Source organism: Ipomoea nil, unplaced genomic scaffold, assembly GCF_001879475.1.
Source record: "Ipomoea nil cultivar Tokyo-kokei standard unplaced genomic scaffold, Asagao_1.1 scaffold0688, whole genome shotgun sequence".
NCBI classification, from domain to species: domain Eukaryota; kingdom Viridiplantae; phylum Streptophyta; class Magnoliopsida; order Solanales; family Convolvulaceae; genus Ipomoea; species Ipomoea nil.
The window spans coordinates 6,418,459-6,442,675 of NW_017617116.1; the positions used below are offsets into that span (position 1 = coordinate 6,418,459).

The 24,217-nt window shown below is 33.3% G+C and overlaps 2 protein-coding genes across 4 annotated transcripts; one reads left to right on the forward strand and one right to left on the reverse strand.

Annotated features, from left to right (window-relative positions):
* Positions 1-201: 201 nt before the first annotated feature.
* LOC109175325 (protein IQ-DOMAIN 14) lies at positions 202-2,684 on the reverse strand. Its single transcript, XM_019324580.1, has 4 exons — positions 1,901-2,684; positions 1,587-1,808; positions 580-1,263; positions 202-498 (listed from the first exon to the last, which is right to left on the reverse strand). The coding sequence occupies exons 1-4, from the start codon at positions 2,330-2,332 to the stop codon at positions 478-480; spliced, it is 1,359 nt and encodes a 452-aa protein (XP_019180125.1). The 5' UTR covers positions 2,333-2,684; the 3' UTR covers positions 202-477.
* Positions 2,685-8,686: 6,002 nt separating this feature from the next.
* LOC109175895 (adhesive plaque matrix protein 2-like) lies at positions 8,687-12,595 on the forward strand. 3 transcript variants are annotated; one of them, XM_019325269.1, is made up of 10 exons: positions 8,687-9,032; positions 9,229-9,385; positions 10,401-10,478; positions 10,576-10,701; positions 10,818-10,910; positions 11,483-11,632; positions 11,723-11,800; positions 11,909-12,034; positions 12,121-12,219; positions 12,309-12,595. In XM_019325269.1, exons 1-10 carry the CDS (start codon positions 8,931-8,933, stop codon positions 12,389-12,391), a joined length of 1,092 nt encoding a protein of 363 aa, XP_019180814.1. In that variant the 5' UTR covers positions 8,687-8,930; the 3' UTR covers positions 12,392-12,595. The 3 variants fall into 3 exon arrangements, with proteins under 3 accessions (XP_019180814.1, XP_019180813.1, XP_019180815.1); XM_019325268.1 differs by having other exon boundaries at positions 8,690-9,036; positions 9,233-9,385; XM_019325270.1 differs by having other exon boundaries at positions 8,691-9,036; positions 9,233-9,385; positions 12,312-12,595.
* Positions 12,596-24,217: the final 11,622 nt, after the last annotated feature.

The following is a 24,217-nucleotide window of genomic DNA, read 5'->3' on the forward strand; positions in this document are numbered from 1 at the left end:
TGTTTGATTAATTAGTTTTTTATAACAGCTTATTGTTCTAAAATGTTGAAATTCAAAAAGCTGCTCAACAATCCATTTTTGAAAAAATCATTTTATATGTAATTAACTATCAGCTAATAACTAATTTACTAAACATTTTCTACCATCAAAATGTTATCAACTAATCAAACCTACTAACCTGAAGAGCTTACCAAACACCCCATAGACTAAAAAGATTCTTTAAAAAGTCGAATGTTTGGATAAGTTCTGCTTACAAGCTTTACTACACAACAAGCAGTTTAGAAAAAGAAGAGGGCCTATGAACAAACTTGTTACACTTCATCATCATCATCATCAACAACAAAAAACACAGTCAAATTTAAGAAACCAGAACCCAAACTTAAAGAACGATCAAACGTTTGAAACTAAAGCGACCAAACTGTCACAAATCAGTTCAGGAGTTGCACTTCCTTCCTTGCTTCTTTATTTCCTGATTAGTTAGTACCTATTTCCCTGCACCTGCATGGAAACAGATCGAAAATGAATCCACAAATCAATACCTTAATTCCTGCAAAAACATGGGAGAACACAAATGCTTACATCGAATCCGACCACCGGTCTGCAGTACATTGTGTTGGTCGTAAGAACACTGCAAGTGGAGCCGCACTCGCTGTCCTTGAGCGAGATGTTTGATCTGTCGAGCTTGATCGACCATGGATACTGGTAGTTCTGCGCGGCGGAGGAAACGTGGGAGGATGAGCGCTGCATTCTGACGGCGCGTGGCACGTTTCTTCCCTCGATGGACGGGCGGCGGCGGCTGGGCTGCCGCTCGAAGGTCTCCGGGCGCTGTTTGGGGGCGCTGTGGGAGCGGACTTTGGCCTGGGAGGATTTTGTGTTGGCCATGTAGCTTGGGTAGAATGGGTAGTCGGTGTAAATGGAGTCTGAGTACTCCGATCGGGCGTAGGGGACGGGGATTCTTGGCGGGTCGGGTTTGGCCATGGCGGAGGAGGAGTAGCATTGTGGGCTGCTTTGTGCGGTGTTGAAAGAGTAGTCTTCGAAATGGCCGCTGTAGGCTCTTGGGCTCTGGTCCGTCGCGGCCGACGGCGCCGGGGAGATTTGTGGAGTTTCTTGCTTGGAATACGAGGAGGGATTGTACGATGAAAATCTGTGCTCTGTTTGCCCATGATTGGAATAACTGTTTCGGCTTTTCATGCTCCCCTCCTTTGAATCTCCCAGATCCATCTCCACAATCTTGATGTTCTCCTCCATTCCTCTTTCATAATCCTACACCCAAATTTGCAACATTCATGCTATGATTCTGAATTTCTACCATAGATTGTGCACTAATACATAAATCTGGTCACAAGAAGGTAAATTAGTCTAGGTAGATTGTTCATAGCTGACCAGTTTAAATTAAGAAGGCCAATAAGCTGACAATAAAGATAACTGACAAGTTCAAATCAAGAAGACCAATAGACTGTTCGTACTTGTAATTGTAATTATACAGCTAACAGTATGACCTACTTGGCTGTGTGATTTTGAATTTTTGGTACCATTTTTTGTGGTTTGAAGGAAATTGTTGCAGGGGAGATGAGATAGAGACATACTTTGAATGAGTGGCGGAATCTGCTGTGAACTGATAGCCTTTGATTGGTGGGTTTTTCTTGATCTTCCGCCATTTTTAGCCGCTGGGCTCGAGCTCTAGCCTGCGCTGTTATGAGTGCCTGCATGCATCTCAGTGTTGCGGCTGCCTGTTTCCTCACCAAATGTCCCCTCACCAGTGCCTGCAATTTCACTAGCCCTTTCAAAGCATTCAACGCTTTTCTAGCCTGCAAATCAACAAAATTCAAAAATTGAAGGATGTGTTCTTGAAACTAAAAAGTTTAAATTAATACTGGATGGATATTGAGGAATTGTGTACCAAGTAACCCCGGAAAACTGCCTGAATTTTAGTGGCGGCAGCCTCGGAGGCTCTGCCGCCGATGGAAGCAGCCGCGGTGAGTTGGATCACGGCGGCGGCTGCCTTGGCAGCCGCCGCCGCAGCGTCGGCAGCGGCGGCGGTGGCCGCCGCCACCGCCAAGGCGTGCTTTTTCTGGTCATGATCTGATGATTCCAACGCGTCTTGTTTGGCATTGGGAGTGGTGGCAGTGCTTTCCGGAGCAGAACTGAACAATTCTCGCTGCCCCGGCGCGGTGGCCGACGACCGCCGGAAGCTCCACCGCTTCTTCTCTCTGGGAGTGACGGAAACCGGCGTTGTAGGCTGCTCATTCCCACCACCTCCATAGACGATCACCTTCTCCTTCTCCTTCTTCCCACTCAAGAAATTCTTTATCCATTTCCCAGTTTTCCCCATCTCTTCTTAACCCGCGGATTCTTGATGAGACAGATTCATAGAAAGCAACCAATGATGTTCTTCCGATCTCCCCTTTTCTCCCTTCTTTTGTCACTATCTCCCCTCAAGATAATGATAATCCATCCATCATAATTGTTGCCTTATTAAATGAAAGAAACCAGATCACCACCACCTTAATTACCTCAAAAAACAATTTCTTTTTCTTTTGACAGACACATACATTCACTGTTCCATTGTCTCGTCCACATGCTCTGCTGTAATTACCAATCATGGTATTCCATCAATGATGTCATGGGGGAAGAGAAGCTGATAGGAAACTCCCAAAACCAAACCAATTGCCTAGTCCTATGGCCTATCCCTCTGGGGGTGGTTATAATGGAATTTGTTCTTTACCTAATTCTGGGGTGATTCTTTTTGCCCTTTTCTTGATTATATATGTAGGATGCGATAATGACGGCTGTTATAAACTGAGTCTAATTAAGAATTAAGTATTTTAGATTCACTAAAATCATGTTATGTCTTGATGTTTAACTTGATAACTGATAACTCTCTGCTTTGGTATAGTATGTTTAGCTTTTTTATGTTTGTATCTTAAACCTGAAAATCTATACTTGTCCTTACACTATAATCTTGGTGGATGAGTAAATTGTGTTCTTTTAAGTTGTTAATTTCACTCTGATTAGTTGACTAGTTGAATTGTATTCTGAAAGTTTTGGTTTTGTTTTTTTGAGTGAAGGGTTCAGAGGGCATGTGAAAATGGGTCAAGGGAACATGCAAAATCCGTGTAAAATAGTGGTGCAAAGATGGGAAGTGTTCCCCCACTGGCAATTGAAGGTGTATTATTTTATATAAGTGGGTGGGGGGGGGGGTTTGGGTTCTTGAGGGGCAGTTGTGGGGCCAAAGTAATGAGATTAATGTAGATGTACCCATTGGAAGGGGTGCCCTATTGAATCTAGCACATGGACATGGTCTTTATCTCCAGCTGTAGGGAACCCTCTCTCTTCATTGTCCCTTCTTTATCCTCTGCTGCTTGATCCAATGCAAAGTCACATTGAATTGGATTCCAACACCCTGGAAACAAGTTATCTATCACCTTCTTATATTCCCACAAGTCTCCATCATACTAAGGTGTAAGTGTCATTGTTGAAAAGTTTTAATGGTGCTCACTCTAGCTTTCTGCACACTGCTGGAAATTATAGAATTTTCGACCGCCTGAATGTGTCAAGTTGAAAGTAAAAAGTAGTCAGAAATAGCAACAAAGGTTTTTTTCGATACCAAAAGTGGTCAGAACAAGGCTTTTCCAGCGGTGACGGGAGCTGGCCCAATGAAAATTGTTACTTGTGAGAATCAAATCCAGATTATCTCGAAATTCTCCCCTACAAAGAGAGTTCATTTGTCACTTGAGCTACCCCGTCGAGTTTTTCTGCACAACCTAGCTAGTAGCTACCCACTTATGCCTCTTTCCCGGAACACATGTTCCACACCCTCCCTTTCCTCTTACACAACGCAAACACATGATGACAAGTTGAACATAACATGTTTAGATTGAAAGATGTGGTCAAACGTGAGGAGCAAAAGGCCGGGATAAAAAGGCCATGAAAAAACCAGTCCTAGAAGGCTACAAACACAAGAGGAAAGCTTCCGTCGACAATGGAACGTGTTACCTCCATTCTGCCCCACCATCAAAGACAAAATCAATCAATTTTCTAATAATCCTTTTTAACGTTTGTTAGTGACTTAGTGCAGTCTGATGATCAGTTCCTAGTAGCTACAAAGATGCGAGGTCCCACGCAATTTCTTGCACCAGTGTGTGATAATTTTAGATCAGAGAGGCTGGACAGCAGTCATACGTCGGTGAACAAACGGACAATTAATGTGTATAGTGATGTTATCCTAATTCGTTAAATAGGTTTTAACTAGGTTTTTAGATCGACTCTTAGTAGAAGTGGTTTATTCGTTTTATTGATTTGAGCCAATCAGTTAAGTTTGTTTACTTTGGTTGTCCTTTGTCGGCTAGAGTCACCAGGTATAAATTATCCTGTGTATACCTTGATTTCTCTCTCGTCAATTATTTAATGGCTAGAGTCACAAGTTAAGGTAGGAATACAAAAAACAGTATTATACTATTATTGAAGACATTAATTATTAATTACAGTGCATTAACAAGAAAGTTTGGAGCAGAATACTTGGATTTTTCAACAGTCAACTCAACTTTTGTAGTTTTGTTTCAATAATTTGCAGTTGTTGTGTCTTCATGCAAACAGGCCTACGTGAACAAGATCATGTGGGAACCAAAGCGTACCATTCTTTTGACATTCTTCTCCCAAAATACGGAGTAATATTTTTTGTATTCAGATCAAAGATTGATATATATATCTTATATTATAACTTTATCGATTTAGCTAATTTAGTACCAAATTTTACAAGTTCAATCTTTGAAAATTACTCATTGGCTTTTTCAGTTTGAAAATTACAAATACTTTGGTTTATAATAAAAGTTTGTATTATTTGGTTTAAGTAGTCAACCACATGCATAATTAATAAAAAATAATAATCTGTGCATGTGTATATGAAATGGTTGGGGGGAGGCAATATTTTTGTGCGTGGCTACAACGTTCAACGCACATGCCTTGTTTCTCTTCATTATATTATAAATAATTAAAATTTTGTTTCTCTCCCTTGGCTTGTATTATTGTATGTTGAATAATCAACTTGGCTACAGACTACCATGCGCAAAGTAATATTATTATATATCTGCACGAGTTTAGCTTAATAATTCAGTAAACAATATTTATAAAAAGAAATTAAGGTTCGAACTTTAATATTTAGGATTAAGTCTATGCATCAATCTCAATGGATATTTTAACTTTTCTGTACTTACATATACTTTCTAAGTTTTAATTAGTCCTATATTAATTAATTTAAGAGGAAACAACATTTTGACACCTGAATTGTTTAATTTTTAAAATTTTGGTCATTGTTAGTTAATTTAAACAAATTTAGTTCTTTAATTGTGCAGTATATTACAATTTTAATTCCTAATATTTTGTCATTACCAAACTCCACTAGCGCAGACTATTTTTATGAGATTATTTTTGTTATTTAGAGTCAATATCCACAATTAAAGTCGCATTCTCTCCCTGTAAACACCATCTTTTATAGTAGATATTGATTTATATCTAAATGACAAAAATAACCCCATATGTTAATAGAGTTTGATAATTATAAAACACCAAATCACTAATGACTAAAAGTGCAACGTTACGAACATTTGGCTCGATGGCGTAAGAACGTTAGCCTATGGGCATGGTGTGTGTAACTGTATATAAAGTTGCCTATACTTGCATCAATTTATGACTTTCCAATCAATTTATTTACAAAAATAAACAAATCATGACCATGAAAAATGATAATGTAGCAGGTTCAATTGTCATCCACTATGAAACTAATTCAAATGTTATCTCACTATAATTAAGAATTCAAACAAAAATAATTAAAAAAAACACACACACACACACAAACACATAGAATTCGAGAATAATTTGATTTAGAAAATGTACTAAAATATATTGGCATTGGATTGGATGGTATGTTGCTATTGCTTTGCATTTAAGGATTATTAACAGTTAGAAATGGTAGTTGGGAGGACAATAGAGCTTAAAGCAGCATTCAATCAACAATTAACTGTATCGCAATTATAGTTTCTTGTGCTAATTTAAGGAGCATTTATTATTTAGAAAACATTATGGTTATGTGGGTGATAGAAGAAACTCACAACTTCTATTTGAACCCTATGCTACAAACTTGACTAAAAGACTATTGGTAAGAATAAAAATTATGACATTTTTATATGAGAATCATGCATGCTTCATCACTCAGTTTCCTCGTTCGAGAAAATAATATTTTTTTGTTCCTTAATTATACATGTTTCACTTTTCATTATTTAAGTGTCGTGAAGTGAGTATATTTTTACTTTGAAATTTAAGGGCTTGGTTACTTTATTTACAACCAAAAAAAAAAAACACTTTGCAAACATTTAATAGATGAAAAACGAAACCAATATAATTGAGAGATAAAAAAAAAATTATTTTCCTATAATTCAAGAAAAAACAAAGGTGACATTTTCTCTTTTCTTTTAGGTTAAAAAAGACAACACGAAACAATATAATTTTTACGATCTGAGACGTTACGCCAAAAATATTACAGTATAAAACTACTCTTTCATTATTGATTTATGTTAAATTAATTAAATGACCCGCACATTTATTCTTTCTTGTAATGTATGTGACATTCCTCTCCTTTAAAAGTCCAAATACTTCTTGCAGCCCAAAATTTCCCAGTACAATTATAAACTAATCTACAGTGGAACTATCTCATAAAGCCCAGCACACACACTTTCAATCGTTATGCTATGAGCATGTGCTCACCTTGCATGGTGCACACAAATCTATATCCATTATTTTTATATTATAAATTCATAATTTTATACTGTATATTTATAATTTTTAGATTTTCGGTGAGCTAAAATTTATACTTCAGATTCAAAATTTCTAACCACGAATCTATATCCATAATTTCTATACTGTAAATCCATAATTTTTATACTGTATATCCATAATTTCGAAATTTTCAGTGAGCTAAAATTTATACTTTAGATTCATAATTTTAACTCACTGAGAGTCTAAAAATTTATAAATATACAATATAAAAATTATGGATATAGATTCATGTGCATGGTGAGCACGTGCTCACAGCATAATTTGCCACACTTTTCTAGGGAATTGTGTACAATCCCCATCGCTTTATTGGTTGATAACACATTAACACGACCAACAACACCCACTTTTTTTTTTTTTTTTTCGAAGAGACATCACCCACATTTTTTTTTGAAGAGACAACACCCACTTTTTAAAAAGCATTTTTTTCACAAATTAATTCACAATTTGTTTTTTATAAAAAATAAATAAAAATCGCAGTGACTATCAATAATGCGTATTAGATAAGCTCTAGATGGTAGTCATACATAATAATAGTTTAAAAGTTATACATGAGATATAAATCACATTAAAAAGATTTGTGTGACTTAATCAAAAAAATATTAATAAAAACCAAACTCATAATAGATACTGGTTTAAATGCAGACAGTGCTTTCCGTACAACCAGTAAGTATGCAAAAATACACCACACAATATTTAAAAATTTAACATAATGAAATGCATTAATGCATCACACACCAAAAAATGTATCATGTCGTATCACATTTAATTGTACATTTCTGATGAATGACCTCACAAGTCACAACTATACAAGAAGCACTGTCCGCACAGAAAATTGATCTACTCGTAATATTTATGTACAACCGTCCACCTTTTTGAAGCAATTAATGGACAGTTTGATATACATCGAAGGATGATATAATTGCATGTATCTTTCCAAGGAAATTAGGCTACTGTTGACTTTGGACTTTGGAGGTATACACAAATATCTTATTTCAATTTAACATTCAACTTTTTATATATACGAAATAAAAAAGAATAAATTAGACTACACGAAACGAGACTAACTCTTTTTTTTTTTTTTTTTTTGAAAACAACAAAAAAATTTATATGACGCAAATAGACCGCAAAAGCCTTCTAGTAGATAAGTTGCACATTACCAAAAAAAAAAAAAAAAGGAGTAATCCTCTCATTATGTATAGTGATTTATATATATATATATATATATATATATATATATATATATATATAAACATGTTTGACGTAACATTTTTGATCTCTACTAATAAACCCCTTGATAGTGTCAAGTAAAAGAAAGTAATGATCGATATAAAAATACCGCCATGTTTAACGCGAATCGAGCAAAGTAGTTGACTTTCTTGGTAATACATATTGAGCGAAGATAAGGAGTGCCATTTCTTTTTTTTTTTTTTTTTTTTAGTTTGCTCCATCCATATGGGTGGGGATTGAACCTCCAATCTCATACTTAAGGGACGAGGTGCTAAACCACCACGCCAACCATGTTAATTACTGTCTTCCTTGCTTTTAGCTCAAATATTTTCAAAACATATCTCGTATATGTTATCCATAATAAATGTTTTTTCGTCTCTATAAAATATATATATATATATATATATATATATATATATATATATATATATATATATATATATATATATATATATATATATATATATGGAATACATAAAGATAAATATTTTGAAAATTGACTTCTTTACCTCATGTTGATTAACAAGTCAACATTGGAAATCTTATGAATGCAACAGAGGGTTGGGTTGGATTAAGTCCAATTTTTTGGTTAAAACAAATACAAAAGTCTGTGTTGACGCGGTGAACACATGACATTATTGCCGGGCAGGAAACGTAAGCCAACTCCGAAACCATACTGTCAAAAATGGCCCGCGACAACCATTTCAAATACCATATATTAACTTCCCCGAACTGACTTCTGTAGAATCTTCCATTTGAAATTCTGCATCTCCATTGCCGTCCTTCTTTAATACCCCGCGTCACGCCCCCATTTATACTCCTCCTTCGTTCCCCGTACACCCAAACCTCCAAAGACTGAATCTTGGTGAGCCATGGCTTCTCTTCACACCATAGTTGTTATTACAGTCGTTCTAGCTATGCTTCCATGGCCCTCCACAAGCGATAATTTTCTGGGACCTGTGTTGTCCCCGATTTTTGGTAAGTTCCCTGAAATTTTCTTTCTGTTTCTGATCAACCCTTTTTTTTTTTTTTGGTTGGTGTTATAGTTGAGGATTTGGTGAGTTTCTGGTTTTGGGGTGTGGGTTTTAAGAAATTGAATTTATTGTTGCTGTTTATGTGTTTGAGTGTTTGTTGCTGTGACTTATTTTTGTTGGCTTGATGTGTTTGGTGATAGATACTGTGTGCAAAGCTGATGTGTGTGGAAAGGGGACTTGCAAGGCATCAAATGGCAGTTTTGGTTATGAATGTGAATGTGATGCTGGGTGGAAGCAAACTCGTTCTCAGAATGATACTTTGTTCAAGTTTCTGCCTTGTATTATCCCCAACTGTAAGTGCTGCTGTCTCCCATCTTTGTTCTCTTCAATTCATTGTTTCTGCAGTTCTAATTTTTCGAGTTTATCTCCTTGATCTGAGTTATGAGTGACAAGGAAACCTGAAGCCACTACCCGAAGGTGTACACTGTCTAAATCTCGTCTTGTGACCCTAGCTGGTAAAGAATCACCTTAAGTTGTCCGACCAGCTCAAACTAAGAAGACCAATAGGCCGCTATGCTAGGAGTCAAACTTGTAACCTTATGGTTACCAAGTCAACAGCTCGACCAACTTGGCTGGGTTGTCCCCCTTGATTTGAGTTCTAGTTTTAGTAGTTAATGATTGATATTAGGTCTCAAGAATTGTCTCAGTATATTGTTATTGCAGCTTACAAGGACTCCAAGAACACGACTTTAAGTGATTTTCTTACTAATATATTGCTTGGTTGGTTTGTTGTGATCTGTCTGTCTTAAGAGTACAATTGCCAAAAGGAGGAGAGTGTTTCAACGTCTTATATTTTCCTTTCTTTGTAGTACTCAAATCTTTTGTCTTATGGAGTTAAACATTGATAATTTAATACGGAGCAGATAAGTCATAATAGAAGCTTAACACGGCTCTATAAAATTGACAGGGATAGTGTTGTTATTTAATGGTGATCTTGGTATGTCAACGTTGTTTGGGTACTATAACAATATTTTTTATCTTTGCTTACAAGTTGCAAAGAAAATTCTGTCAAATCAGATCCGAAACATATTCAATGGCACCAATAGCCTTTTAACAAGGACACATTCTTGTTTATTTCTTACCATTAATGCATTTGAATTTTAGTTCAATCTTTGTCCAGCTTACTTGTTTATCTGAAATACACATAAAACATATGATTTGGTGATCAGGGATTGGTCCAAGATTCATATAAAGTCAAAAATTGTACATGGTTGTTTGAAACCCTGTTGTTTGTTTTTTCTCCTCATATTAGAGATCCGTCATTTTCATTATACAGTTCATACTGATTATAGATGTCATTTCTTTTAGGTTCTCTCGACTTCAACTGTGGAGAAGAAGCACCTGCACCTGCACCAAATAGGGCAGTCAATTCATCAATCTTCGAACGTAATAACAAATTACCTAATAATATCGTATTGCAGTTGTAAAATTGTGAACTTTCTTTCTTTGTCATCTTCAAATTTGTGACTTTTTCGCCTTATAGCCTGCCATTACGCGGATTGCGGAGGGGGCACATGCAACAAGACTTCTCCATTAACCTTTACTTGTGAATGCAAAGAGGGTTACTACAATCTGCTCAACACCACCGCTTTCCCTTGCTTCAAAGAATGTAAGACTTGACTCAAAATCCGCGTTTAAAATACGAATTTTAAAAATTTTAGAACTAATTTTGCCATCTGTATTTGTTTTGGAAGTTCTTATGATTGGTTTATTATATGCATTTAGGCGCACTTGGAATGGACTGTAAGGATCTCGGGATTGGCTTCCCTAAGGGATCAAATAGAGCTCCAGCCCCAAGCTTATCTGATAATAGTAAAGGTGAGATTTTTCCAGTATTGTTAATCAGTAATGAATCATCTTTATACTTAAAATTTTCCTTTGTGTTCATATTTCGTAGTTTTAGTTATACAGGAATAAATTAGTTTGAGTCTTTTCGTCGTGTCATACAAATGCACTAATGAAATATATTTCGTTCTTACAATTAAAAGCAGCAAGCTCAATGATCGGAGGTGGCTTTGTCTGGAAGGTTATTGCAGCAGCATCACTAGCGATAATTTTGTTGAAATAGATGTAGAAGATGGATGAGATTTCTAGTCTAGCTACTATATGAATAAACAAGCTATTCACCTATTCTGCAGTTAGCTTCTCGCGGGTTATAGAATACAAATAGTATTACTTAAGATTGATAAACTTCGGGTTATGTAGAGTTTCCACATCTGTATTATGTTTTGTCTTTCTTGTTTTGTGTATATCATGCGTTCATCCCTTTGTTCACTTACCAGACATTCTATTTGTAATTGATTTCATCAATAAATATATGTTTTGAGTCCTGAAAAATTTGTTACTGTTATCTCTTTTTGTTGGCTTAACGTGTATATTGATTGATAAAGTGTGCAAAGAAGTGGGATGTGGCAAAGGGACTTGCAAGGCATCGGGAAGTAACGCTTTAGGTTATGATTGTGAATGTGATCCGGGCTGGAAGCAAGCTCGTTCCGAGAGTGATACTTCCTTAAAGTTTCTGCCTTGCGTTATCCCCAACTGTAAGTGCTTCTCTCTTACGATTAATGCATGGAAAGTGTTGCTTGTTTTCTCCCTCGTATCAAAGATCCATCGTTTTTCATTTCTTTCAGGTTCCCTCCACTATTCGTGTGGAGAAGAAGCTCCTGCTCCCGCACCAGCTAAAACTGCCAATACATCAATCTTTGAGCGTAAGTACAACTTACCCTTCGGCTAATATCATACCTCGGTTGTAAAGCTATGAACTTTAATTTCTTTCTTTTGGTGTTATCTTCGAATAATGTGTGTTGGTTTTGCAGCCTGCCATTGGGCCGACTGTGGAGGGGGCTCGTGCAGAAAGATTTCTGCACTCACCTATGATTGTGAATGCAAGACGGGCTACTTCAATCTGCTCAACGTCACCATTTTCCCTTGCCTCAAAGAATGTAAGACTCAAAATCCTTTTTTTATGAATGAAACAGTAAATTAGGACACAGTTCTTCACGATCTGTCTACTATATGCATTAATCAGGTGCGCTTGGAATGGACTGTACGAATCTGGATATTGGGCGCTCAACGAACAAATCAGCAAGCCCTCCAGCACCAAGCTTATCTGATCACACTAACAAAGGTGAGATTTTTTCCAGCATTCTTGAATCTCAAACTTATATGCTTCCTTGTACACATGAAAAGAATGTTTGTTGTTCTTATGATTGAAAGCAGCTAGCTCGATCGTTGTAGGTGGGTTTGTCTGGAAGGCCATTGCAGCAGCAGCATCAGTAGCGATGTTTTTGTCGAACTGAAATCGATGGGGAAGATGAATAAGGAAGCTATTGTCCATTTCTAGTGTCAGCTTCTTGCAGGTTATGAGATGATAATATTCATTTGTTTCATTGATTGTTGGGTGTATAGAGTTCCCACATCTGTATCTCCAATTCTCCATCTCAGACACTCTATTTGTAATTGATTTCATCTATTAATACTATAGTTTTTGAGTAAACTTGGAACTTTTTTAAAATGGTTTCTTCACATCTCCAGAAATCTTGAGTTGCAGGATATGGAGGATAGCCTAATCCACTGCCCAAACCCTATACTAAGCCCAGTAGTCCAAAAGGACCAAAACCATGTTTATGGTCACTACATTGTTAGGTGCAAAAGTGAAACATCAATTTTTTTAATTTTTTTTTCAAATCACGAGTTGTCCTGTGCAGACCTTAATTGTATGAGACACTTTTAAACTCGTATCAGACTAATTCTCGTTCTGACCAGGCCAGTCTAATTAAGGGATAAAGTGTTGACCAGATTGGTCTTTTCATACGACAGGGGTTCCAAGTTCTAACTCTCAATCTTTCTTTTAAGGGACAAGAGTGCACGATCACTTACATCAACGAAGCTGGTTAAGTGAAATATCAATTTAACATACCCAATAACTCTTTTTTTTTTTTTTTTTTCTATACAACTTAACACCCTACAAAATTATATAAAACATAATGAAATAGCTTTGATTTCAAATTCAAAAGAAATCTGTGGGGACAGGATACATATATATTAATATGCTATCTGACTAGAGAATAGAGATGATACAATGTTTAATCTGGATGGAGTACTTTTTACTGTTCCAAATCTTAATGTTTAATATAAGCTCACAGGAAAGGTGGATACACAGTAGTTTATTGTACGCCAAGCCGCTAGCAAGATCTGACACTCCCATTATTACACAACCACCAGACAAGACACCAAATGCACGGCGGCTCCGCCATTACCGGCGGCGTACGTACGTCATCCCATTAATCATCATGCCAAGAAAGCACCGTCAAGTCCACACCTCTTCTTCTGCTGCCTTGGAACTTGATCAACAGCCAAAAGTGCTCCCCTCATCATCATCATCATCTCAGACGCTCTCTTCGAGACAACGCAAGCTTTGTCTCTTTCTCTGCATCGGAAACCGTGCGCGCATTATTGAAAAAGCTTTTATCTTTTCTTGCTTGAAATGGTGGGTTTTCTACTTTTCTTTTCGATCGCCTTCTCGGTTTCTGTTTCCTATGAGAGAGAGCTTTCTTCTTTCTGCTGCGCAACAAATGGAGCCCCTCTACCCTAGCTCCTATTACTAGCTCACACTTCATTTATTTATCATAGGGAGGAAGTAGTAGTCCAGGCCAGTTAAGTCTAGCCTAATAACTTGGAATCAAATAGGTTTCATTGATGGAAGTTGCTCGGATTTGGTGGAAATGTGGGATTAATTAGAATCTTTTGGGTATCAATCATATCAAATATGGTGTATATAATATATTGGATAATTCTAGACAAGTTGGTCAGATCATTAAATTGGTAAAGTTTAAGTTACGGTGAGAACGTTTAATTTTATTGATTTTTTTGAACTGATTTACTTTATTATGGTCTTTTGTCTACTACGACAGTGAAATGAATTTACCAAATGAACACTTTTTAGTAATGATCTATTTTTTAAATTTTATATTTTTTATTTTTTACTTCAATTGATCAGTTATAGCAACCTATGCTGGAGTCCCCTGCTGTTAAAATTAGCTCACAATTCATTTACTTTGTGATAGGTTGTAGTCCAATTAAGTCTACCCTAATAATTTGTGTCAAATAGGTTTCATTGATGGAAGGTGCTCCAGTTTGGTGGAAATGTGGAATTAATTAATTTTTTTTGGGTATCAGTAGTATCAAATATCTAATATATGGGGATAACTTTAATCAGGTTCATTTTGATTGTTGTTTTGATATTTTCAATGTTACAAATTTTAATTTTTAAAAAATTGTCTATTAGTCTTTTTAACTTAAACTAATCAAATTATGAACAACTTAGATTGTTAGTTTCTTCTAGTTCTATGTTAGCTAGGGCACAAGATAATGTTTACTTTGACCACTACATATGTGGAGTATTGGCTTCGAGATTCTATTGTCACCCAAAAATACATAGTATAGGTACATACGATGCATTTGATATTATTAGAGGTGTTAGTTGACACTATAAAGTAACGTTTTTTGTTTTGAGTTTGAATTATGAGAATGTAATTATATATCTTTAAAGTTAAATTTTATGAAAGAATGCTTTGTCACCCTTTGTGATTTTATCCAATATAAACATAATCAGTGTTGATATATAAGATTATAATGTATTATGATTAAGAAAATATGTGTTCCGACAAAAACTAAATAACTTTTAACATTTTAGAATTCAAACAATACTCAAAGTTTAGAGATTTTCAAAAGTGCATCATGTAAGAAATGTTTGATTATATAATATATTAATTTATTGAGATTATATTAAATATTATTGGTATCATAAAAATTCCATGAAGTTAGATGCGCATATTAAATGGGGAAAGGGATGTTTGGTGATTGAAATAATCCAAGATTCCAATAATTATGATAAGCACATCAACCATAACATCATCAACAATAAATGGTACTTATGGTCAAGTGGGGTGGGGGTAATAGTAAGCAATGCAGTAAACAAATTGAATCTTTTTTCTTTTTTTTTTTTTTTTTCTTTTTTAAATAAAAAAAAAAACAAATTAAGAAATTACAGTGCAACAGATCAGCTAAGTGTGTGATTAGAAACCCAAAAAAAAAAAAAGAAGTAAAGGAATATTGAACATATCTTTCGTTGGTAACGAAAATGAAAACCACGCAATTGTTGGTTGTCCGATAACGTAATATTCTCCGAAGCAAATTCAGCGGCTGTTGTTCCCATCAACACACCTTGCAATTTGGTGCGACGTTCACATCCCATTAATAATACCCACTTCCCTTCCCTTCTCTTCCTGCACTTTCCCTTCCCCCAACTCACAACTTTTACCATTTTTGGTATTCATTAACACAATTTGCTACACATGTAAATCAGAATCGTAATACGAATCAAATACTTAGTAATGATAATGAATTTTTTTTGTGAAAGTATTTTTCATGTTTGGTAATTGGTAGTATGATGAAATTGGAATGATTATTAATATTGATGTTTAGTTATATATGATCCTATAATGGGAATAAATATTTTAAAATACAAAAATATAATAAAAATTTAAGGCAATTGATCATAATATAATGAAATCCAAAGCACTAATATATATATATATATATATATATATATATATATATATATATATATATATATATATATATAATTATAACAAAAATCTAAAAACACTAATCTAAATTTAGAAATCAAATTTATTTGTTAATAAGTTAAAAAAAGTTAAGTAAGCTGAAAACTTGTCAAAAGAATTAATAACAATGTATTCGAATTTGTACTTTGTTTAATTTTAATTTCTTCATTTTCCTATTTTATTTAATTTTAATGATTTCAATTGCTTCGAATATTTTAATTTTAATAAGTTTAAGTTTTACCATTTGAATAGTTACGTAATATGAATTATTTTATTTCATATTTTTTTTGTGTACTACAATTTCTATTGAATTATATACATAAATACATAATATGAGTAATTTTTAATTAAAATAATAATATAAGTAATATTTCATTTTCGTTATTTTTAATATTTTAATATAATTTATATATTGATACAAAATAATAATTGTAGAGATAAATTATAAAAGTTAATAATTTTTTAATGTGATATAAATGTGGATCAGTTTTAAAAGTGAGAAAGTATTGCAAGAATAATTTCAGCTTAAAATTTCTTTTTTTTTTTTTTGATATACTCAGGGTTTCCACCTTCAGACACGATTAATTCCGTGGTTGAATTGTAAACACCTCTTTTAGATGGAACAATTGATCTGGAGAATTAAAACAGCTCTATTCCTAAAGTCAAAATCAAACTCTGAATTTTTGATTAAAAAGAATGAGTCTTTTCCACTCAACCACACCTTGCAAGTTATTTCATGTTGAAATGGTAGAAGGCTCACAATGACAATAGAATATAGTCAAAGCTAATAATTATACATCAAATCAAACATGGAGAGTAGGTATCCTATAGGGTCCAAATAGTAGGTCGAAGGGCGAGCCAGTTGACGTGAATTGACACATATCTGATCTGTAAGCTGTGAGGGCCCCAAGAAGCTATATATCAGAGCTGCAATGGCGATAGGTCCACGTTGTATAGTATGTAGTATCCTCAGATCACATGAAATTATGAAGACGATCTTCTTGTTGGATGGGCTCCGATCCTGCCTAAACATTCATCTTTTATCTCAAAACCTGCAAATCCTACTCCCCATTTTCTACCGCTACATTGTCTGCTGCATCATATCGGATTTGTAGTTTTGTACTCTTCAATTTTTTTTTATTTTTTTTATTGCATAAATCCTCTCTCACTTTTCTTGATATAACCATAGGTTAACTGTTGGGATTTGGACTATTAATGCACTACTATTCCCCTTCATCGTCAATGTATAGTGGTCTTCAAATAGACGTTTAGTGGCAACTCAAAAATTAAAATAATTTGGTTTTACAAAATTTAAAAGTTTATTATTTTGAATTTAATTAGCTTAATATAAAATATAATTTGTTAGGTATAGGTAAATAATAATATTTAGCACAATTTAATTTTGTTAAAATTATGTTTTATGTAGTTTAATTTTTAATCAATTTATGTTCAATATTATATTAGTCTTGTTTTAATTGCCCTGATGCGATATTTTAAATGATATAATTTATTTTTAATAGAGTTCTACCACATGAATTCACAAATTTTTCTTCTTCACTTTTACTTCTTGACGTGACAGACAATGATATGGGCCATGTTTGGTAAAATGGTTGTTAGTTTTTTTTTTTTTATATGGCTGTTAGCTGTTAGCTGATTGTGTTAATTAGATGGTATAAATAGTTGATAACATTAGCTGATTGTAGAAAAGTATTTGGTAAATTAGCTCTCAGCTGATAGCTGTTTGGTATAATTTTTTTTCTCAAAAAGCTAATTGAAAAAGTTGTTTGGAGTAACTTTTAGAATTTTAGCATTTTGAAGTTGCAAAAAGCTAATTAACCAAACATTTATATTGATATTTTAACTAAATCAAACAATTAATAGTTGTCAAATAAGTCAAAATTGACCTATAGGCCAATTTTTTACCAAACAGGGCCATGTTATTTTCATCACGTGGGTCTAAAAAAAGAACTTGAGAGTGAGAGTAGAAATTGGGGGTATGTATGTAGAACTTGAGAGTCCATATAATAACTTGCTTTTTAATAATATACAATTTATGTTTAAGTATTTTAACAAAATAGATAAATATGTTTTCAAAAAAAAAAAAGATAAATATAACATTAAACAAAAAGGGTAAATAACAAATTAATAAAAATAATAAGGGCAGAACATGAAAAAAATACTAAAATTCTGTTGTTTAATTAATAGTACTATGTCATATTTGGCGCAATATTGTTCACCCCGGCTAATTTTATATTTTAGCGTGTTCATTGGAGGCGTTCCACTGTCTTTTTTTTTTTTTTTTTCCCAATGCAGACAACGAACCCTAGCTCCCTCCTTCTCTCCTACATACTTCCTAACAATTTGTGTAAAAATCAATATTAACAACCTTTTACAATGCAACATCTATAATGAGTTGCATGTGTTTAAGATGAACTACGAATATGTTAGCTCAAGTCACTATAATAATATAATTACGTTCCATTATCTTTTGTGAGCTTTCGTCAAATCTAAAAATACAAATTCCTTTACCCTATCAATAATATATCAAACATAAACCATAATAGAGAATGAAGAATATGTGGTCCTAGCGTTTGACGCAACTTTATCTGAAATTACTTAAGATTTCATTTCATATGCTTATAAAATATCGAAACATCGCTACCCATAAAAACATAAGGAGCAGTTGGGTGGTAGTATTCTTGTGGCTCGGAAGTCAGAAGTGGGCTTCCTCTTTAATAATGACCACCCCTCTACGTGGAGGAGGGTACCCTAAATCGTACGGCTGGGACCCATTAGATCATCACTCCAAAATGCCAGACTATTTCCATTTTTATTTCCATATGTCCTAAACGACACCATAATGTTCATCATACGACCGACTGCAACAATAATAGTTCGTGAAGACATGTGCATTGAGCCAAATGGGGTATAGCATGCATGCTGTTATTTAATTGTATATATAAATTATCATTTTATATCAACTTCTCCGAAATGGTTGAATCTCCAACCCAATGACACCACAGTCCGACATAGTATTTAGAAGGATGTAAATCACAGTTATAAAATGGTTTAACAAACAGGCCAAATGCAGGTGCGTACAAATAATCTGTCCACTTTAAGCATATAATTCACACATTGCGCTGTCGAGATTCAAATATTAATCTACTAGTCTCTTTTCCGGAAATTTTAGGAAACATTAGTTTATTTATTTATAAAGCTTGAGATGTACTTAAAACATTAGTGTACTATTTTTTTCACTTGAGAAGCTGACATTGACAACCAAATAGTAAATGTTACGTTAGCCCACTGCAATGTCTCATAGTGGCATAAACATCATCAATTCAATATATATATATATATATATATATATATATATATATATATATAAGTCTTTAGAATCGTGTGATGAATCAATCTTTCATCTCTCATCACAGACCTATTATTCTATCCAAAGGTTGAATCCCCAATTCCAAAGGGTCCCCGCACCCCGGCCCAACAGAGTATCTGGGAGGATGTAAATCATGATAACTCAACTGAACCATAGAGGCTAGACCACACTGGTCTAATCATTCTCTTGATTTCGTTGTACTCGAGCCTTACCGCCCTTAACTTGTACAATGTTTTTTTTTTTTTTTTTTTTATTTTTAAATCACTCAATTATAAAATATACTCTCTATATATTACTTTTAGTTGATAAAATATATGATATAATAATAATAATAATAATTTTAATTTTAATTAGTTTGGTAGACTTTCTTTTTCATTTCCCATAGATTATTACAATAATTTATTTGCATAATAATAATGTAGCATTTGTTGATATATATCACTGAAACATCATTTTCGAACAACAGGTAATGAATTGATGAAGGCTAATTAAGGAGAAAGGAATGAAATTTGTCCAATTGCCAATCCAATAGGATGATTTGCCTATCTAGCATTTCACCACCACCACCACCACCCCCCTCCAAATAATTCTTTTCTATTATTTTCTTCCTGCTTATATAATTATTTTTTATGATCTGACTAGTCATTCAATTACAATCGAATCAAATTAGCTAATGTTATAATTTATTAAAATCAACCACCAAACTAAAAAATATATTACTACATTATTGAAATTTTTTCGCTTAATTTGATTAGTTAACTAAATAACATAAATCAAAAAAGTAAAGTTAAAAATAATTAGGTGGGTTCAAATAAGAACATGGTCATCCTGTGAAAAGTGAGGACTAACCACAATCGTCCATCTAAATTTATTAATGTCAATTTTATAATTATTACAAACTGATATCTCTCATTTTCTATTATTTTTCAGCGAATCTCAATTGTTGATTGAGGGGAGTTCATTTGAAAACAGACTCTAACGTAAAAAGTCATAACTGATATCTATCAATTTTAGTGTATTATCATTTAATGTTATTTAGCATTGGTCTCTGTCATTGCATGCTCCACCTAAAAGTTGCAAAATAAATACAATAAAAATTATTATCCAATTATGGCTTTTATATATTATACATGTAGTAAAACAAAAGGAGTCGATGAATCATGGTGCTATGTTGTTAAATGTTAATTAGACCCTTGGATTATAGTATATGATTCTTGATTAATAATGGACTTACTATCATTACAAAATTAATGCCCCATCATCACAGAATCATAATGATGACGCACTATGAATAGTGCTCATTAGTTTTTTTTGTTTTAATTTTTTTTTTTTAATTTTTTATGAAAAAAAGTAATTGTTACTATACGGGAATATGCATTGAGTAAACTCTGCACATATATAATAATTTACAATTCACACATAAAGATAAATTAAATTAAGAAGAGTATTAGGAATAATCTAACTGGACGTATCGAATTCAACTAACGTTCATTGCATATAAGTTAAAATTTTAGGGGATGTTTAATTATGGTTTTAATTTTTTTTTGAATGCTTAATTATGGTTTTAATAATTATTCTAATTTAGAAGAAAATGATATGACGATTAAGGAGCCAGTATGCATGCTTTGAATCATTATATTGATGAAGACCACACGTTCGTACAATAATAAATATCATAGGCAGAGAGAGTACTCGCTAGAGTAGATAGATATGTTCAAAGATCCTAGAGACACGTGTATATATTACTTTATACCAAAATCATTCTACTTATTATTATATAATTGAGAAAATCATAATATATACCCCTCACAAATATATCAATTATCAATTTCGCCTCTAAATTATTAGTTGTGTAAATGTTACTCTTGAATTTTTAAAACGTGACATATATTGAAAACATAACACATTTTCTTTAATTTACGACAAATGAACATAATGATGTAAATCAGCTTATGTTGCACATAGTTAACGTCCAGTTCAAACAAAAAAAACCCTAATAAATAACTACCACTGTAAGTCTGAAATATTGTAATTACCAAATCAACGTACTATCCGATCAACTTGGTTATAGTTGCTCCAAAGTGTCGTATTCTTTTAAAAGTTAAAACATGAATGGTTTTCATTTCCAAAGCCTAAATCCAAAACCATATATTGATTGTTACTTTATCTTAAACATATTTTGGGGTTTTAAAGCTATGGATCTAATGTTAGATAAGTGATTTAACATGAAAATAAAACACAAAGATGGTAAGAGTGGTGTGATTGATGGGGTTAGGCATGGAAGGTGAGAGTCTCCTCAGATCAGATCAGCTCTCATTCATCAGAGAGAGAAGTCATATTCAGAGACATCACTACCTTAGCCTAAACAAGGACCCATTCCAATTGGCAATTAATATTCCATTTGGGTACAGATCATAGATTGTGGTTCAGCTCCGTGTGGGGTTCCATTGCCTGCCTGATGAATAATTTTAGGAATTATCAAACTTGTACTTTCCCCCAATGAGACAACTTCTTCAATTTTAAAGCTATCTAGGATAAAATTAATATATCAATTTCATTTCAAGCTAATAAGGTTTTTCATTTTCCATATCCAACAAGTAGTAATAGTTTCCTTTTAGGTTTTCTTTTGTTTTATTGGAATTTAGTTTGTTAATAAGTTTGAACCTTAAGTTAATACCATTATTTTTGTCTTAAAAACTGGTAGGGGTGGTAAACTGCGAAATGTGGTTCAACTGGCTTATACACTTCCAAATGATTGTATACTGGTGTTCACAACAAAGCCAAGTTTGAGCGTCAATAATAACAAAAAATAAATAAAAATTGTAAAGAATAAAGACAACCACTAATCAATAAAGACATTTTTTTTTTTTTTTTGGGTATAACCGAATGTTTTCACCCTATGACACAATGACTAATCCCTTTTGCATGATGAGACAGCTGGCTTGAAAATTTAAAGTTGTCTCATAAGCCATACACAAAACTAGCGATTAATTCCTTAACGAATGAGTCTCTTCTACTCAATCACACCCATAGGTTAACAACAAAGACACATTAGTTTGCTAATTAAATTAGAATATCTAATTTTCTTCATAAAAACGCCCATAGAGTATAGGCCAAAGTGCCTTAATATTAAATCAAACAAATTATTATTCAATCAGCTTGGTTGGTGTGAGTAGCCATTAATGTGCAATTCAATTATCAGCTTAGGCTTTTAATTAAGATGGAACACATGTTTTAATTTGGTATCAGAGCGCTACCCATAAGCGTGCTTTAATTAAGAGAGGTCAAGAACTCAAACCCTTTCTCGGGCAAACTATGCCCTGGAAACGTGTTCACCGAGAATGGTGAACACAAGGCCAAACAACGTCGTTTTTAGGCAAAAAAATAAAAATAAAAATTCGCGGATGTGGAGTTAACGGCGCGCGTTGATCAAATTATGAATTTTCTTTTATGAGATTATGAATCATAACAGAAAATTCATAATCGCATAACAGAAAATTCATAATCGCATAACAGAAAATTCATAATCTCATAACAGAAAATTCATAATCTCATAACTGAAAATTCATAATCTTATAACAGAAAATTCATAATCTCATGGTTCCAAAGTGAATGTGTAGGCATGGTTCCAAAGTGAATGTGCAGGCATGGATTTTCATAATTTATGAATGTCCGTGATTTCGGACGGGAATGTGTAGGCATGGTTCCAAAGTGAATGTGCAGGCATGAATTCATAATTTATGAATGTCCGAAATCATTGTTCACCTCAAATTAAAGTGAAATCGCAAAAAATTCATAATCGCATAACAGAAAATTCATAATCGCATAACAGAAAATTCATAATCTCATAACTGAAAATTCATAATCTCATAACTGAAAATTCATAATCTTATAACAGAAAATTCATAATCTCATGGTTCCAAAGTGAATGTGTAGGCATGGTTCCAAAGTGAATGTGCAGGCATGGATTCATAATTTATGAATGTCCGTGATTTCGGACGGGAATGTGTAGGCATGGTTCCAAAGTGAATGTACAGGCATGAATTCATAATTTATGAATGTCCGAAATCATTGTTCACCTCAAATTAGAGTGAAACCGCAAAATGTGAAAATGAAGAAGAAAAGTCACGCAATTAATTAAGAAAAGAAAAGAAAAAAAAAAGATAACGGTGTACTAACACCCATGGCATAACGCTCCCCTTTCTCGTATATAAAAAAAATTCAATTTAACTAGCACTTTTGTTATTTAATGGGCCGGCCCAATGTAAATGAAGATTAGTCCATGACCTGACAAACAAAAAACAAATAATTGCTTATTTCCAGTTTTAATGTCAAATAATTAAATGTGCACCCCGTATTTAATGAATTATAATTAATTAGGGTTGAGGTTCGGCCTTTTGGAAGAATGAAATATAATTAATTGTAAACAACAAAGTAGATAAGAATTGAGCAAATGAAAAGTAATTTTATTTCATTGTTCCCAAACTTCACTCATTTGACCAATTGAATTGTTTATGCGGGTGATAATTTTATTTCATAGTTGTAGAATTAAGGGTTCAAATATCTTTAGTTAGAAAATAAGGGATAAACATTGAGAAAATATAGTCTAGAGAGAATAAAGGAAAATTATAATAGTCGATATAGAATAACATGTTTTCTTTCTTTCTTCCCTTTTATTTGCCTCAATGCTACAAAATATCTACATCCTCAAGGCATAATTGATAATGAATCCATAAATTTGGAATTTGACTTTATTATGATACAAAATATCTATTTATAATTGCATTCTATATAACATATGATATCTTGTATATATCCTAAGGTAATATAAAGAGTCGAATTTTTTATGCTAAAATGTTCTTTCTCTATCTAGCTTTTTATTATTTATTTTCGCGTGATCTCAAGCTACGATTACTATACAACTCTCTAATTAAAATTAAAAATATTCTTAAAATAGCTAATTATATTTTTCTCTTCCACTTTTGCCAACATTTCCTAAAGTATTAAAATATCACAAAATAAAACCAATTAGTACATTACCTATTTGAGAATTAAATAATAATCTATTCCAAAAGGGCATTAATTATCTTCCAATCATAAACTTGTAC